Consider the following 19,199-nt stretch of genomic DNA (forward strand, 5'->3'; position numbering starts at 1 on the left):
GCAGAATGTGACAAAAAGTACATTGTGGCATAGTTATAATTTTAGTTGTTACTTAAAATGCCATAGGATGCACATACTGAACTGATTAATAACACAGGACAAACTTTGAAATAACTGCAAGAAAATGCAATACTTACTTTGTATGATAAGAAAAGCAGTAGAATTTGGAAGTGATGATCCAAGTGGAGTGCATGTGATCATTGCTAAGTTGTCAACATTTTGAGTGTTAGTTATAACCAGTGTTGCTACTATGGATTTTTCACGTGGAGTACAAGTGATCTTAGCTCTGGCCAAAGGCAGATTTAAGTCTGGTTCCGATCTGGATGGGCACACAGACCTGTAATTTATATCATAACCAGCAATGTCAAACCGAATGGATATGTTTGAGTTTTGGAAGTTGGTGGTACTATTTATAGCACATTTGAAAACTACATCTTGTCCTGGCTGAGATGTAACATTTTGAGGCCGAAAGACATAATCAACCATGGCCGAATCTGAAAGAAAAGAAAATGTAAACATATGTTTTAGACAGTTTACTTTTAAGACTAAGATTCAGATAAGTAGCCACTCATCTGAATTTTAACAATAATCTAATACAATATGCCAAGAAATTTAAATTGTTGCATAATCAAGAATTCTTGTGTTATATTTGAATTATTTCTACATCTCATCAGGAGATAGCAACAGCGAGTGAAGGCAGATGTGTCTGACGACTATGTGCATTTTAAAATGCATACTTCTCTCTGTTGACAATTAGTATTTTGTTTTCAGTGGTTCTCTATTAAAATAAGAAGAAATCAGAGGACTCTTTTCCCCATTCTGAAGATGAAGCAGTTACTTTACTCACACATGTTCTTCCTAATGATTAACCTTCTTATTATAAGTATATTCACAAGTAGCATTTGCTCATATTATTCATAACATTTATAAAATTGTGTAATGTCCAAACATTATGCCCTGCATTCAATACATTATGGAGGCCGACATATGCTAATTAATTTCTTAATAAACACACTGCAATATGGCTGATTCTCTCCTTTCAGACTACAATTCTAAATGACACTTGAGTTTGCTTTCACAGTTTTATGTGACTAGAATTAGTTAACTGCAAAAAGAGTGGCAATATCTTTGTTTAATTATTTATACATTTTTTAGCTAGGTAACCCTACAAAACACATATATCTTTTTTCTGAGGTGATCTAGGAGCACTGAATGGTCAAGTGATTTGCTCAGAGTCACATAGTTGACAAACCGAAGTGGAAGGAATCAAACCCTGTATACTTAACTACAAGAAGCAGCTTATTAATGGCATAGAGCCTTAATAATCTGTGATATTGCTTCAGAGTCTGGGGTTCATATCTTATCTCTGGTCACTGGATGTGTGGAGTTCTCCTATGTTTTCTTCCTTGTACCCTGTTATTCTTCAAAACATAAAAACGTGGTTGTTTGGCTGCAGTATACTGCATATAATATCGTGAATCATTAAAATAATTGTGCTGTTTTTGATTTTTCATTATATTCTGATAGTAAAGGGAGTCAAAATCAACAACTAATTCCCAATCAGTCTGCACTACTGTATTCTCACATTACATGCCAGTAGCTTTATTATGAGATGCAAGCTTACTCATAAATTTGTAACTTTAAACATGATTTCTGTTGCAACTTTGTAACATGCCTCAGAGGATAAATAAAAAATGAGAAATAAAATCTGAATTAACTCAGAATAAATGAAGGAAATGTCTGACTGGATCCATTTAGCAGTTTATATTGCCAAATATATTTTGGTTGCAGTTTAAGGGCCACTAATGATATAGTCCATAATAATAATAATGTATTTAAAATATGACAGTAGAATGTAAAAATATTAAGGTGTGAAACTAAGAGCTAAAATGTGGAGAACATAATAAAGATTACTGTCCTTATCACACAAGGGAAATATTTTTATATATATTATTGTACCCTTGTTATTCTTATGCCTGTTGAATTTAAAAATGCAGAAACAAGGTTAGATTATTAGGAAAAGTAAATATTAGCGAATGAAATATTTTGTTTAAAGAAATGGATTATATTTATGTCCTCCAGAAAATGATTAGACTTCAGAGATGGAATATTAAGTGGCTATACACAGTGAAGATTATTAACATGATCAGGTGTAGATCCTTGTCCTAAAATGCCATCATTTCAAGGCTGAGTATACTATTTTAGGAGTAAACAGGGCACAATCCTTTATCCAAAGGGTTCAACAGAGTTGTGTCATTTGCACAAAATATTTTGTTTTCATAAAAGTACCAATGTGATACTTAACAGCACTAATAGCATTTGGTCAGTTATTTTGATGATATTTCACTATTAGAACAAGATTTCAATCCTTATTTTGATGTGCACTTCAATGAACTGATTAACGACTCATTTAAAAGTGGTCACGTGTTACCAGAAGGTATTCTTAACATAATTTTTTTGAGTGCTGACATAGTTACAATGATATAACATCAGTGGAACTTAAAGTAACATATACATTCATTCATTTCAGCTATAGTTGTCAAATGTTCTAATAATTTGCTTTATTCTGTAAAATTCGCAAAATAACCACAAAGTTTAAAGAATTTTTCTTTTTTTGTGTGTTTAAATCATGCTAATCCTAATATGTACTACCTAGAAAAAAATGAATATCAGCAGACAGCAGGACTGGCATAAAGCAATATTAGCTATCAACACTGATTGATATTTTAACATAGATTGAAATGTTGCAAGTTCCAGCACTACACATGTGCAAATTATACATGACAGCAACACATTTTCGGTGATGCTCAGTAAAGGATAAACTACCTTGATAAGTAGAAAGAGGGATGTTCTTACAGTTATGGACAAATCTTTAATACACTGAGACTGTATGCTTGCTGTGTGAGTGAGTATTTCTGATAGATAATAGATTTTTTTGTGATAATCGGTTACAGTATAAATTAACTTGGTTGGTTAGAAAAAAGAGCACTTTCATGTCTATGCTTATCTCATAAATATACTAAAAGTCAATTAGTATTTCAAAAGGTAGAATTATCGGAAGGTCCATTGGAAGCCATACCTTTAATGACAGAGATTCTCGTACAGTCTGATATACACTGCAGATTGTTATTTTCATCTGTTAAGTTTGAGTTCTGTAGCTGCCTTAGGCAAGCAAGGAATCTACCTGTGCTGCTTATAACACAAGTTCATAAAGTACCCTGAGTTTCAACATAATGCCTTATAAACAGAAGATGGAGGGGTAGTTAACTGCCCTCATTCTTTCCTGATACAGATAGTAAATTTAATTTTAATTGCATGTACATGATCCTTTGGCATGCAGCATAAGATAAAAAGGTAATAGACAATTGTCTTGTTATCAAAAAACACAGAGGGCAATGTATATTCATACACAACTTTCCACATTTAACATATCTGTGAAACTCATGGCATAAACTAACTAACACTATACAAGCAAAACTTTGAGTGGAATCAGGATTAGAATTCAATTGGCCTAAACATTTCAGGTAGAGTAGGAAGGCCAGGGAATGCTATACAAAAAGACTTAACAGAAAAATGAGGGAGTGTGAAATATACGTGTTTAAAATGGAGGAAAATGGGGATCAGTTAATACATTTGAATGATGAGAATCTCTTAGAGCAGATGAAGGTGCTGTTAGGAAGAAGGTCTAAAAAAGATTTTTTCAATAAATGGGCGAATAAATCTTATTCGAATGATGATTCTCCCTATAGTATTATAATTACTTAGGCATCTGCCTGCTTTCAGAAAAGATCAGAAATGGACAAAGGCAGTACATGTACAATGCAATACATTTGTATACTGAGAGAGGGGTAGTAGGATAGTGAAAGGAAGTCTAAGATTATTCATGAAATGGTGAAGGTGGAGAATAATTCATTTTCAGCTCTGCGTGGTGGCAGCAACTACAGCATTTGTTTTCCAAAGTAGTGTACAGGAGAAGGACGAAGGGAAGAACCAAGGAAGTATCAACAAAAAAGCTGAAAACAATCTGAATATATGTTCTAAAGAAATGAATGGAAATTATGAAGTATTCATGGGCCTTCTCCATACAGAACTGTAGAACAACCCAGAAATTACAATTTAGGGTACAGTGGCAGGGATGGCAGCAATGAGAAATAATTATGTAGGAGACCTGTTTTATAGGCTTCTGGAGTGGCATTAATTTAGACAGGTATGTCATACAGGAAGGACAATGGCTAAATTATGAACAGATGAAATGGTAATTATACAGTTGTTAAGAAGAAAAGAGTCAAGGGCTGGGAGGCGTCTGGTGGAGAGTATAGGAATATATTAGGTAGGGAACAACCTGAAATGTACAAACGTGGACCACTTTATGCCAAAGTAAACAGAAAAAATGCAAGAAGGAAGTAGAAAATGTAAGAATAAGATGGACAGAAAAACAGAAGGCAGCACTTTCTAAATCTACATCTAATGAGTATTTGAAAAGAACAGCAAGGCTGAAAGCATTTTCAGTTACTTGACACCAATATATGTGATTGCTGCATAGATGGTTTAAGACACAAGTGCAGAATTTACAGGAATGGCAGGTGGCAGAAAGTTGGAGACATGGAAGCACAGAAGTTAATCATCATATGTTTTGGGAATGCCAATGCATTAAGCAAATTTTGGGGACCTGTAAGGCAGACTGGAGAATGATATTTTGTAAAAAGTACCTAGTACATGGCAATTCTGTATCTTAGGGATATAGGGGAGAAAATGGATCAAAGGAATCGGTGAAAATTCAACTACTACTTTTAGGGGGGTAGGTGAAAAGTTTAATAGCAAAAGGATGGAAGTGAGATTTTGAATGGAAGACAGAAAAAAAAATAGGAACAAAAATAGAAATAATGATTGTGTATGTTTAGAGAAAGACAGGGCAAGAAAAGACAGGGTTAACAGAGAATGGCAAAAAGAAGACATATTATTATATTATAATACAGGAGTATAACAGTGGCATATGGAACACTTATGGGATAACTGGAAGATACAGCTATGGATGAAAACTCCTGAGGCAGAAAAGGGGGTATAATTGTTTAAAGTTGTAATGATAACAATGATTATGCCATACTCTTTTATATTGTATCTGGAATGTTATACAAGATCTATATTACATTGTATCTTACATAATAGTGTGTCAAGAATGGTATTTTACTGAGATGTTTATTACGTAAAAACCTCAGTAAAAAAATAAAAAAAAAATTGAAAGGACCACTAAATGACTTGTTTGTTTTTGCTTCTTATTCATGTATTTGTGAGAGTTTCCTTCAGGTGCTCCAGTTTCCTCCCACATTCCAAAGACATGCAGTAGGTGGAGCGGGAACTCTAAACTGGCCATAGGTTTTAGTTTATGTGTGAGCATGTGGTGTGGAAGAACTACAGTGGCATGGCTAGCCACCCGGCTGTGTTAATCTTGTTGCTAAATGTTTGTCACTAGTGAAGTGGCACCCGAATCTCATGTGTAAAAATGGGAAAAGGGGGTTGTGGTTAGATGGAATCATGAAGTTAAAGAAAGGATGTTCCTAAACAAGTCAGTTGCAGAATGGGGGGGGGGAGTATGGTCCAAATCCTGTGTTAGTAGAAAGACTCCTGAATGAACTTAAAAAGAATTTAAAACTGAAGCTGCCCAAGGTGATAGTGTCTAGTGGGGTTGAGGTTAGAATTCTTAGAGAATGGGCAATGATGATAATTAAGGTGTGTTAAGTTATTAGACGTTCTAAGGTTCGCTACAGATTTTTATTTTATTTTTGTTCATTATCGGGAGTAAGAGGCAGATCTGTACGGATCATTTTCAGACACAGCATTGGAAGCATAATGAGAAGAACAAGGGTACAACATATAAAGTACTAACTAGAATTCAAATCAATATTAACAACAAGTAAATCTCATTATAATGTACTTCGGCTTAATTGTATATGAAGATGCAGTCAATAATACAGCAACGTTTTCAATAAAAGAGGGGAGAATCAAAAGAATATCATATTTAAAAATGTACAATAATAAATTTCACCTGGGATGTAGTGGAAGAGGAAGAAGGCAAGAACAAGACTGGAAGATAAAAAGAAAAGACGTGGATGGGTTGAGAAGGTAAGACAGGTGTAAAGAGAAGAACATCGAGAGAAAGAGTTAATAAAAGGTATTCAGCTGCTAATGAATATTCTAGGTGGGTCATGTGAGAAAAGGATAAATGGAGGTTTGGTTTGATAATCATGTTATAACCTGCGGTTAGTATAATTTGAAGGCAGCTTACATGTGCAGGAGTTTGATAAACTGGGTTCTACATTTCATGAACAGTAAGATGGCAGAAAGGGAAGAAATTACATGTTATTATATGTTACATGTTGTGAAAACAAGGATGCAGCTGGAAACTACTAACCCAGCTGTCTGATCGTGGCTATGAGCAGTCTTGTCTCATTAACAGCTCAGAGCTGCAGAGTATCATACCACTAGCACCTACACTCATCCTTAAATTCTAGAGCATTTTCTAAATTGTAAAGTTATCACTAAAAGTTTCCTTTGTGGTGATAGTAGTCAGTGTCTTCACAACATTTCCATCAATAGTGTCTTATGTAAAAAACAAGAAACATATTTTTTCTAAAGTTTGTCAGATGGCTTGAAATATCTTTAGAACTATATAGACTGGACACCCACTGTTAGACTTAAAACTTTCACACAGCTGCAAGAAATTCCTTCCTGAGATCTTATTTACTGAGATTTCATAAATATGAAAACATGCATATTTATATAATTAACAACATAGATAATGCTGAATATATTTTTTTTAATTTACAACATGCAGTGCAAATATCAATTACAGTTTTCTTCAATATCATCTAAGTTTTCATCAAATGTTGTGGAATAGTTTGTAAGTCACATGGTTTTGGAAAAATTATTGTACACATGCAAATATTGCATATCTTCATAATTGCTACTTACAATTTTGCCAGTATAGTGTACAAAGTATTTTTCTGTTTCCTACCAAAATGTTTTGCAACACACCCCTTAAGAACGTACAGCCCTCACAGTTACAAAATTGAGAATGTAAATATGAAAATATAAATAACAAGTGCAAGTGATTAATATTTCAACAGCAGTACATTATAAATTAACATTCTTACTGCCATTTTATTAACCACTTTCTTATGCTGTTACTATTTACTGGTAATTCACTTAGATATGCAAGCAAACTAAACATAAAGTCAAGATGCTACAATAAGCTATGGGTGTTAAATGTGTTCAAAGAAAGTACTGCTCTTATAAATGAGATTTATACAATTGTAGAATGATAGAATTTCTGAAAGTATATAATTAAAACAAAATAATTTCTGGAAGTCTATGTCATACAAGACTCAAAGCTGCGATTATTTGTAAAAGGAACTACATGACTAACAGTAGAGATCATTTTTTAGATTAAGTCACCTGGACAACAGGAAGCAGATGTGGCCCATTTTAAAATTTTAATTTTTGCAAACCATTTTGCACCCCGGTTTGGAGAAATGAAAGCAGAATGAAAAGATCAGTAGGATGATTGGAGTAACTGTGTAAAATATGTGCAGTACAGATTTAGTATAAAAAGCAGACATGCATTTAGGAGGGAGAAGCCTCATAAATGTGCATACATTTGGGGTGGTACAGAAGTAGCAGTAACCAAAGATCAAACAGAATTTGGAAAAGTCATATCAGATGAACAAACAAATGTGCTCTTTGAGAAAACATTAAAGAAGGCTAAGAAATACTTTTGATGGAGATTCAGGGATTCACAGGTTGGTACCATTCATACATTTTGGAAGTGAAACCTAACCCACAAACATTCACACACACACACACACACACACACACACACACACACACACACACGCACACGCACACGCACACACACACACACACACACACACACACACACAAAACCTACTTACCTGCTATAATGCATCATACATCCAACAAAATGAATATTCAATACACAGAAAGTTAAAACAAATGGTCCTGCGGTTTACTCTGTCATGCATGTGAATGCACAACAGAATGAAGGGAATTTATAAATTCCACAAGAAAAATACTACTAGGAAATGTCAATATCAATTGAATTGATATAACCTCGTACTTGCCTACATCTAGCATGAACTTATAAGGTTTCATACAACTAGTTAATAGCCACATACCTTACAGTTTGACATCAAACTTCTTATAAAATTTAATGTTCATATCAGACAATAGGAAATTCACCACCGCAGGTTCAATGTCAGACTCTCCCAACCTATATCACTAGACGTCTGACACATCCACTAAACAACAATTTTATAAAACAACACGCATCCTGTCCAAGTTTAACCCAGAAACATTCATTACTACCCAACCATCTATTAACCGGAACATCCTAAACCCCCCTTAATTGAAACAGTAAATGAATTCAATACAACTTTCCTAAATATTGCAAATTGCCATGCCACCCCTAGAAGGAATAGACTAAAAGCAAATAATGCAGTTTTGCTATTGAAAAAGAGTAGAATGCTAACACAAGATAGAGAAAAAGAGTAGACAGAATGGCAAAAATATAAAACACCACATCTTGAAACCTTCAGAATGCTCTTCAACTGTACTAAAAAGAAACAAATAAATGAAGACAAAAAACTATACTACAACAGCTTTTAGAACAATAATAGATACAACCCTAAAAAATTCTGATCAGCAGTTAAAGAAATCCTACATCTTGGCCAAAAATTCATCCCTAAACCCTATCCCAATAACTCACTACTCAAAACTGCAATAGAATTCAACTCTTATTTCATAGATAGCTGACCATCCCTAATCAAGTATTTCCCAGTATCTAATCCCAACAGCCACATGCGACCACATCCACATTCACCTTCAAACTAGTGCCCGTATCCTATATAAAACTAGTCTTAAACAAACTCAAACTATGCTCTACTTCAACTGATGACCTTTCAAGTGAGTATGTTAAAAGAGCAGTGAATAGCATTGCCTAATCTGCCTCACTTCTAATAAACAAGTCAATCCAGCACCCCACATTCAATCTTTGGAAAAATCACACATTAACCCTTTATACAAAGGTGGACATTCAATGAATATCAATATCTTCAGACCTATAGCAATCTTAACCCTCCTCTTCAAAATACTTGCAAAATATATTCAAAAACTATTGCTAAACTATCTCCTGCAGGAAGACTTCCTATCCCTCACAAAACATGGCTTCCATCCCTCCCATTGTACTAATTCATCAATTCTAATCTTATCTTTGTAGATATTATTCATAAAGCTAGAGATAATGGCAAACTGATGCCCTGCTTATTTCTAGACCTGTCTAAATCCTTCAACACAGTTTGTCACAATACATTTCTACTTCAAATGTCCTCACTAAGTCTAACTAAGCCCACCCTTTTATAGTTCAAAAGCTACATGTCCAATAGGTATCATTCAGTAAAAATCCACTTCTCCTTTTCATACTTTCTAGTCACCAGAGGTGCAGCACAAGGCTCTGTCCTTGGAACCGTCCTTTTTAGCATTCTCACCAACACTTTCCACACATTCACATAACAGGCCTTCTTAATGCAATGCACAGATGACTCCTTACTTACATATGCATATCAGACAATCTGGCACATCTCCGAAAATATGCTCACTGAAATATGGCTATATAACTCACAACTCATGCTCTACCCCTCCCACAAAAAAGGCTTTTTTTTCTCTCTTTAACTTCTCTCAATAATAATGCAGTCATTGAAGTCACTTCTCATTAAGAAATTATTAGGGATGATAATAATCTTAAATTTGACTTGCAAATACAAAATTGCATTAAAAAATAACAACAACCTAAAACTAGTGGTGATTTACAGAGCCAAAAACTTTTTCACCAATGCAACTAAAACTACACTTGCCACTACTTACCACTTGTCCTCACTCCTTTATTTTTTTCCTATTCTCATTAACTTCCAGACATCACAAAAATCAAAACTTGAACTATTCTATGATAAAGTAGCCAAATTTACAGCAAATACTCATTTCAGAACACTGTATCACACTAAAAAGCCTAAATTGGTTAGAAGTACCTCAACAACTAACATATACACAGCTTTATGACACCTGTAAAATTATTCAGCTTGTCCAGCACTAAATACCATTCTACATAGCTATGTTCCCAATCTGTCATTATTATCCAATAGCCAAAAACTCCTCTGTTTCCACAAGCCTATAAAATCTGGTCGGCATGGCCTGTACATATACCATGTGTCTAAGGCCTAGAACTCCTTACTGTAGCCATCAGGTCAATACCCTCCTTCCATACATTTAACAACATTCTGAAAGATGTCCTAGCCAAAATGTGTCTCTATTCCTGCTCAGCCCCAGAATAAACTATATCCCTAAACATGAGCAAGTACCTCTTTATACCTTATACCACCTTACTCCCCCTTCTTCACTCACTTCCATACTTCAATCTATTTCTGTCCTTGACTCTTTCTAAATATGCCATAACCTTGTTTTTTCTTTCATTTCATATTGTAATTCCTGTTTGTATTATACTAACTTACCTTTAATTTCTCCATAAAGTGGCTACAATTTCTCTAAATATTAAATCATTGTTATATAAGTTTATCTGTTCTTAACCCTTGTTTAATTATTTAAACTGTACATTTTTTCGTATTAATTTTGAAGATTATAAAATTATTGTTCTTTGTTTTTGTAATACCTTGAAGTTTTTCTCCCCTGGCCTCCTTAGAAAATGGGCACCTACCCAGTCGGACTTTCTCAGTAATCAAATGTCAATAAATACTACATAACTACACAATATGAGACAACTTAAATTCACCAAAACTCCTAAATGTTGAGGTGTAACAAACTGGCATACAGAACATTGACAATTCATTGCACATGCTCTGACCATAATCTCAGAGAAGAACAAGTTTCAAACAGAGTTTTTACAGGTGGGAAGCTCCTCTGGCACCCCCAAAACAAAACTTCATGCAAATTATATATACTAACTCCGTGATTGTACAATTCCCAGGGAAGGGGCATATTCCCTAACATAGGGGATTGTCAATCTCACACACCTGTTGACCATCTGTTTTGTTGAGCAAAGTGTGTCAACAGTTATGAGGTTTGCTTATTTTCAGTGTTGCCGTATATAAACGCACACACACACACACACACACACACACACACACACACACACACACACACACACACACACACACACACACAAAACACCCTTCCTCCTGATAATTTTTTTTTAAGTTTTTTTTTTTCCTTCCTTTCTTCATGCTCTCTGTTCCACAAAATAACATAGAATAACAAATGTGGAAGTAGAACAAATATTTCAAAGTATGTCAGATTAAGTCCACCTCAAAATTAAACCCTAACACCCTTCTTTTCTCAAAGTGACATTGCATTTAAAATGCAAGTCTCTGACTTTCCCCTGGGATTCATTAAAGCCTACAGTAAATGTACACTAAGTGTAGACTGTTCTGAGTGAAAAGACAACACAAGCATAACTAACACATTCTTCCTCCTAATTTTAGTTTCCTATTCATTTTCTTTAAATACTATGGAGGAGTCGTAAAGATTGCTATAAAATGTAGACTACATGAACACTTAGTATAATCTTTCTGAGTGACTAGTTTTTCAGTCTATCATTTTTTTCTGACATTTTGCCTCATTTTGAAAATATGCTGTCATCCTCCCACTTTAAAAATTCCAAAGAAATATATTTCTGTATGGTCTAAGTCTAAGATCAGTTTCTAATATGTTCTGTTGAGAAAGTGTTTCTATAATCAAGCTGTTAAAATTGTCAACAACTATAGCCTCCCTCACTCTTTTTACAGCTTTCACCAGACAAGTGGAGCTAATACTGCTTTGTGTCCTTACTATCATCGGTTCAAATTATTGCAACATGGAAGCAAAGAACTCATATAAGAATTTTCTTTGTGATATACATGCCTTTGACATGAGTCATAAGTCTTTAATTTGTAAAATGACAAATCTTATAAGGCTTATTGGGAGGACATAAATTCACTGAATTCTGACATCCTAAATGACATTTAAAATTTAATGAACTAGAAGTGGAAATTATTCAAGCTTCTGTCATACATATAAAGTGAAATGCAAACATTATCATAAATATTTCAAAACTGATTTTCATGTAAGTTTTCCTGCATTTTGCTTCTCAATTAATATTGCTTCAAATAATCAAAAAATATCTATTTTCATTTCTGTTTTAAATAAAATCTCAGTGTTATCCTAAATGTAAAATATAGATATCCCATTCCCATTAAGATTTATGCACAAAATAAGTATTAATGCTTTTCAGGCATGCAAGTTAAAAACTAACATGGTATACACCTCACCAGAATTAGAACTGTTTGATCACATCATGAGTGGATTCAAGTATCGAAGAAGCCATCCATAAATTCAGTAACATTTTCCTTAATAACCTCAGCTCTCTGACCCCTATCAGAAAGATTCGGATTAAATCAAATTATGCTCCCTGGATAAGTAAAGAAACTTTCTCCTTCATGCAAAAGAGAGACAACGCATGGAAAATGTGAAATAAACTCAAAACCCCCTCTCGTCTCCAAAACTAGAAAGAACTACGAAACTCTGCAAAACACCATGTCACCCTTGACAAAAAATCCTTTTATCTCAACCCACACAAAAGTCCCCACTCAAACCACCAAAACTCTGGAGTACTATCAACAAACCATTATACCTAGGGAACCCAGCCCCTCCTAACCTAGCCCCTAACAGCTCTCCACTAGAAACTGTCACTCTTCTGAACTCCTTCTTCATTAACTCCATACAAAATCTTATTAAACCTAACATAGATACCTGCCTTGACACTCCTCACCCCCTTGCACAAAACTCCTTTCTCTATCAAGCCTGTCCTCACTTCCGTCATCAGATCTCTACTCTACAAACTAAAATCCTACTCCTCCTCTGTTGACGATCTACCTTGTCTATACCTTAAACTCGCTGCCCCTTCTATCACCTATCCAGTCACCATACTTATCAATAGGTTAATTCAGAAAAATTCTGTCCCTAATATCTGGAAAAAGTCTTACATTATACCCTTACATAAAGGAGGTAACTCCACTGACCCTTCCAATTTCAGGCCTATCGCTATTCTATCCCCTCTTTCTAAGATTCTGGAAAAGTGTGTACACAAGCAGCTCATCTCATAACTCATTCAGGAAAATCTCTTTAACCCAACACAATACAGTTTCCGACCACATCATAGCACAACTACAGCATTACTATCCTTCACTCACTCTCTTGCTATATCTCTCAATAATAAAACTCGCACCATGCCTATTCCTTGACCTCTCTAAAGCTTTTGGCACTGTGTCCCACAACCTCCTTCTCTTCAGGTTTTCCTCCTTCAGTCTCTCTACCACTGCTCTATACTGGTTCTCTTCATACCTATCAAATAGAGCTCAATTGGTCAAATGACTCTCTGCAACCTCACCTTTACTCCTTGTCCAAACTGGTGTGCCTCAAGGCTCCATCCTTGGCCCACTACTATTTAACATGTTTATTAATACTCTCTACCAATCCTGCCCCTCTCCACACTTATACAATATGCCAATGACTCCACCCTCATCACTACCTCTGACAGTATACCCCACCTACTCCCTCTCACTCAGGACACCCTCCACTCAGTTGAAAAATGGCTCACAACTAACCAACTCCTACTTAACCTCAATAAAACAAAACTTCTACTCTTCCTCCCCAAATCCCTCCAGCACCTCAACGCCTCTTTCTTAGTCTCTTCTCTAAACAACACTGCTATTAAGGACAACTCTTACGCTAAACTTCTTGGAGTTTTTATAGATGATGAACTTAAATTTGACATCCACTTCAATAACTGCATCAAGAAGACATACCAAAAACTAGGATTGCTCTAAAGAAATAAAAAATTCTTAACACAAGAATCTAAATTATCCCTACCTGAAGCCTACCTACTGCCTACGCTACTCTACTCCACCCATCTTCACTAACTTCCAAAAAAAATTGTCAACCAAACTTGAACATACCTACAAAATAATTGCTAGATTTGCAACAAATCTGCCTTATCGCTCACATCACTGCCTCTCCTTACAAAAATTCCACTGGTTAGAACTTCATAATCAGCTCCTTCTGACTCATACTGTCCTTAGTCAATGCACAACCTATCCATCTCCTGCAACCCTCATCTCTCCTTATGTCCCCACCCAGGAACTTTGTAGCTATGACCAACACCTCCTTCAAATCACAAAACCAAATAAATCTATAGGAAAAATGTTATACAGCCATTCATTTAGCTCCTCTTGTAACCTACTTCATGTCCATATCAGAACCATCCAAAACCCCTGCAACTTCAAACTCACTATAAAGGAACAGCTGCTTAACTCCTGGAACTGTCCCTGTAAGAATCCTACTTGAACTTTGCCTACTCTGCCTCATCCCCCTCCTTTCTACCACTATGTCTTTAGAGATACCCACTCTTACCTGTATTCTATGTTTTCCTGCTCTTTGACTTCTACCTTCCACTACACTCCTATCTTCACTTTTTACCTCTTCCTCCTATCATACACTCTGTACCCCTCCTTTTTCTCTTCCCTTGTAGCCGGACCTCTCTTTCCTGGCAACTATATGCCTCACTACACATACACTTAGGTTAGCAAATTACCCATCCTAATGATTATTCTTGTTTGGAGGGTGGCCTAATGGTTAAGGTGTTTGCCTTGCAAACACAAGTTGTAGGGTTTGAGTCTCACAAGGGATAATTGGCTAGGCTTAAAATGGCTCACAAGGGCAGTTAGCCTAGTACCAACCTATGAACCTTCTCATGTTGAATCAGTGTATGTATGGCTTATATCTATGTTTAATTTTTCTTTCTCTTCATACATTGTATAAAATGAATCTATTTTTCTATATGGTTGTTTGATTAAATACTTAATTTGATTGTATAAAACTTTATTGTTGTAATGGAGCTTTTCTCCTCGGGTCTCTGCTGAAAAAGGGCATCTGCCTAGCCAGACGAACCCAGTTAACAAATGGCAAATAAATAAATAAATAAATAAATAAATAAATATCAGTTTTAAAATATTTCCTTTAAATACAGGGATATTCATAAAAAATCATATTGTAACTATGGTGTTATAAATGGTGTGAAGCATGTAGTATGAAGCAGCTTGAAGAAAATCAGACATGCATAAATGACAAGACATGCCTGGGAATAGCTGTATGGTAAAGTTACACAGTTCTGATAACAGGAGTCACTGTGCATGAGAGTGAATGACACCATGAGTGATCATGTGACTCAAGAGCATCAGCTTGCTGGTAGTATGCCTAATGTGCATTGACAGGTAGCACAATAGCTCGATACACCTGCATATCAGTAAAATACACATGTTCACAAGTGTACAAGAGGGTCACACCTGTGCAGCCAAGCTCCAAAGATGCAAAGAGACTATGTGACCTGCATGCCCAAGTACAGCCACGAATAGCAATCGGTTAGTGTGATGACAATTAATATGTGTGCTGCAAATATTTTGTATCACTGTTGGCTCCACACCTATGTATGTCTTAATTGATGTCCGTTCTTCTGCACAAGCAGGACTGAGCCTCATAAGAGGAGTAGGGCTGAAATTGCATTGAGTTATTGGCATGATTCAGAGACAATCATGCTAAATCAACTGATTAGCATAATGGCTGTACTGTAGTAAAACACATAGTCCCCATTTTGTTAGAGACTATGCTACAGTTAGAAAATTGAATACTGACAAAAGTAGACAGCTGACTATGCTGACACACTAGGAAAGTGCCTTGAGAGAGGATTAGTGGTAATACATACCACTACTGCAGTGACTGTTCCACAGTGTATTATAGCCACACATAGTTGCTATACAATGAAATATTGTGTGCGCTAACACTGGTATGCCAGGGTTTGATAGAATATGGAGGGCTCAAACAGAAACGGCACAGGGAATAAGAAGGCCAAGTTGCCATTTTGGTGGTGTGCATATAACCATGGCACATTGAATGGGCAGGATAGCTTCCAGGCCTATTGTGGGAATGTTCATGAAGGATACAAAGAGCAGGCTGGATGAGCCACAGTCCTGCTGCATGAGTGTCATTACAATATAGCGCAGCCATACAAGCAGCAGGGCAGGTTACAGTGGATGCTACATCTCCAGATACTCTGCTGCTGGCACAGGCATTAAGGAAAGCACACTTGGCTCATATTCCCACAGCTGTCACACTATGGCACTGTTGTAGGACAGGAACCTAGCAGCAGTGCACAAGGCTGTACTTGATCACAGGCCACAGACAGCAACATTTGATGCCTCTCTGATGGTTGTTAATGCTAGGACAATTAATAATAAAGTTTTTTTATTGGAAAATTTGTTACATTCCCACAAGATTGATGTTGTTATTGTTTGTGAAACATGGTTCAAGAACAATGACTGGAAACCAGTTCTGTCAGGGAATAAATGTTTTTACTGTAACATTCATTCTAAAAAAAAATCAGTTGAGGATGTTATGATAGGGATTAGAGATAGCTATGTATGAGACATGTGATTATTACATGTTCAGTGATAACATCAACACTATAGTCTGTGGAACTGTGACAATAAAGACAAGCCTGGAACATATAACAATTGTGTATACACCACCAAAGTCAAGTACAGATGACCTAGAGGAATTCATACATTTCTTGCATGAAACACATGGTACAGCAGTAACATTGTTGCCTCACATTAAGAGGTTCTCCCGTTCGATTCTTAGCTGGAGTGCGGGGAATGCCTTCTGTGTGGAGTCTGCATGTCCTCCCCATGGGTTGAGTGGTGTTCCGAAAGACATGCGTGAATGGGTGTGCCTTCGTTGAAGGTTGGGCATCGAGCTGGCAACTTGGCACTGTGAAAATCTACTGCCAATCATTAGCAGACCTGAGTTCCGCTGTGGTGACCTCTAACTGGGAAAAGCCGAAAGACAAACAAACAAAACTTGCATGAAACAAAGGAGGGAAGAATAATATTAGCTGGGGACTTAAATTTACCAGAAAAAAAGACTGCAATAATGTTGATTCTACAACGTTATTAAGAAAATTATTCACCGTGCATATTCAGGAACAACAATTGCTTCAGATTGTAAAAAAACCTACCAGGCATTGTTTGTGTTCCCAAAGAAATTACTGTAACTTCAAGTCAAGTTTTACCACTATTGTTGTGCAGTGATCATGGGGTTATAAAGGCTAATTTGTTGCTAGGTAATTCTGCCAAACTGAAATCTAAACCAATGCACAGAATATTAATTAGAGATTATATGGAAGCAAAACAGTCACTATGTAAAACTAACTGGAGTGAGGTGTTCAGTGGAAAATCTGCAGATGGAATGTGGAAAGTTTTGAAAGAGAAATTGTATGAATGCAAAAATCAAAAAAAATTTAACATCAGGATCTAGGCATACAACATAAGGTGGATATATTTCCATAAGAAAAAGATACCTGATTAGGGTGAGAGACAAAAAATATAAGAAATGGAAGAGAGGTTGAACTACAATTTAGAAAACTGAAATAAACAAATTGGACAAACAGATTAAGCATAGTGTGAGACAAGATCAAGAAAGATTTTAAGAAAATTTATATAAAGATATTGACCATAATAGGAAACCTTTTTATAGATACATAAGATGTGGAAGGAGTAAAGACACACAAATTGATAAACTGTGTGCAGATTCTAAAATTTATTCTCAGACACAACACATTATAGGTATATTTACAAAATCTTATGCAAAACAATTTGGTTCCACAAAAAGTGGTGGCTGTCCTAGTGGCATACAGGTAACTCAAGATACTGGAATCAAATTAGATGATATTGAAAAAGAACTGCTCAAACTGGATCCAAACAAAGCACAGGGAGGAGACGGAATTAGTAAAAATGACCTGAGAACACTTCAGCAAGAACTTACAGTACCATTATATCTTTTATTCACTAGGTCATATAAATATGGGGAGATTCCTCAAGATTGGAGATATGCACTTATTAAACCTGTTTTTAAGGGAAAGGGGGGTAGGACAAACCCAGAGTCATATAGACCCTTAAGTCTACTTTCATGTTGTGGAAAAATAATGGAGAAGGTAAGATTGGATAAGTTATTGTCATAAATGGATATGTTGGGATTTGAAACCATATAGCAGCATGCATATGTTGAAATCAGATCTATTACCACCTGTAACATGATGTTCTATAACAATATAATAACAGCTATGAATGAAAAATTGTGCTCTGGTGTAATTTATATAGATTTAACTTCAGCATTTGACAGGGTCATACACATAACACTGATGAATAAATTAGTTGTTGTTGTGTCTTTCGGCTTTTCCGGGTTAGGGGTCGCCACAGCGGAACTCCGGTCCGCTAATGATTGGTAGTTGATTTTTACATGCCAAGTTACCAGCCCTGATGCACAACCTTCAATGAAGGTACGCCCATTCACGCACGTCTCCATGCAGAAGACGCTCTAGCTGAGAATCGAACCGGACAGCATCTTACTGTGAGGCGACAACACTACCGCAGCACCACCACCGCGGGTACTGTTGAATAAATTAGTACAACTAGTTATTGATGTACTCTTGATAAGATGGATAGTTGCATGGCTTACAGATAGGACATGGCAAGTATCATACAGCAACTGGACAGGTGAAATCCTTGGTTACAGTCAGGGTGTCCCACAGGACTCTGTCCTAGGCCATTACTTGTTTAGATTGTATCTTTCAGACCTATCTTTTTTCATCTGAGGTGTTCTACAGCATATATGAAGATGAGCTGAAATTGGGTAAACTGATTACATGTGTTACAGTTAAGGCATGTCTGCAAAATAACTTGACTAAATTGACCATTTGGGCACAGGAAAATAATATGTTGATAAATACATCAAAAACTAAGCATATGAGATTTGGTAGGCATAAACTGGAAGGTGAATATTTAATACAGCACACAGTGATTGAAACTGTAGACTCATTTAAGGTCCTGGATATATATGGGTACATTCAGCTATGAGTTTTTCTAATCATATCAACCAATTGGTTAATGATAGTTCTAGAACTATAGGTTGTATAAAGATGTATACGGTCTAGGAAATCAAAAATAATGAAGTCATTGTTCATTAGTTAT

General features: G+C 35.9%; 1 protein-coding gene across 2 annotated transcripts in view; it reads right to left on the bottom strand.

Moving 5' to 3' along the window:
* Positions 1-19,199, bottom strand: part of LOC122809170 — a 726,709-nt gene that overhangs the window by 377,653 nt on the left and 329,857 nt on the right. For both annotated transcript variants that reach the window (XM_044080459.1, XM_044080458.1), the window contains exon 2: positions 138-494. In XM_044080459.1, coding sequence (XP_043936394.1) covers positions 138-494 — 357 coding nt within the window. The remainder of the gene's footprint in view (positions 1-137; positions 495-19,199) is intronic.

Source organism: Protopterus annectens, chromosome 8.part0, assembly GCF_019279795.1.
Source record: "Protopterus annectens isolate FY-2018-M chromosome 8.part0, PAN1.0, whole genome shotgun sequence".
NCBI lineage: Eukaryota > Metazoa > Chordata > Ceratodontiformes > Protopteridae > Protopterus > Protopterus annectens.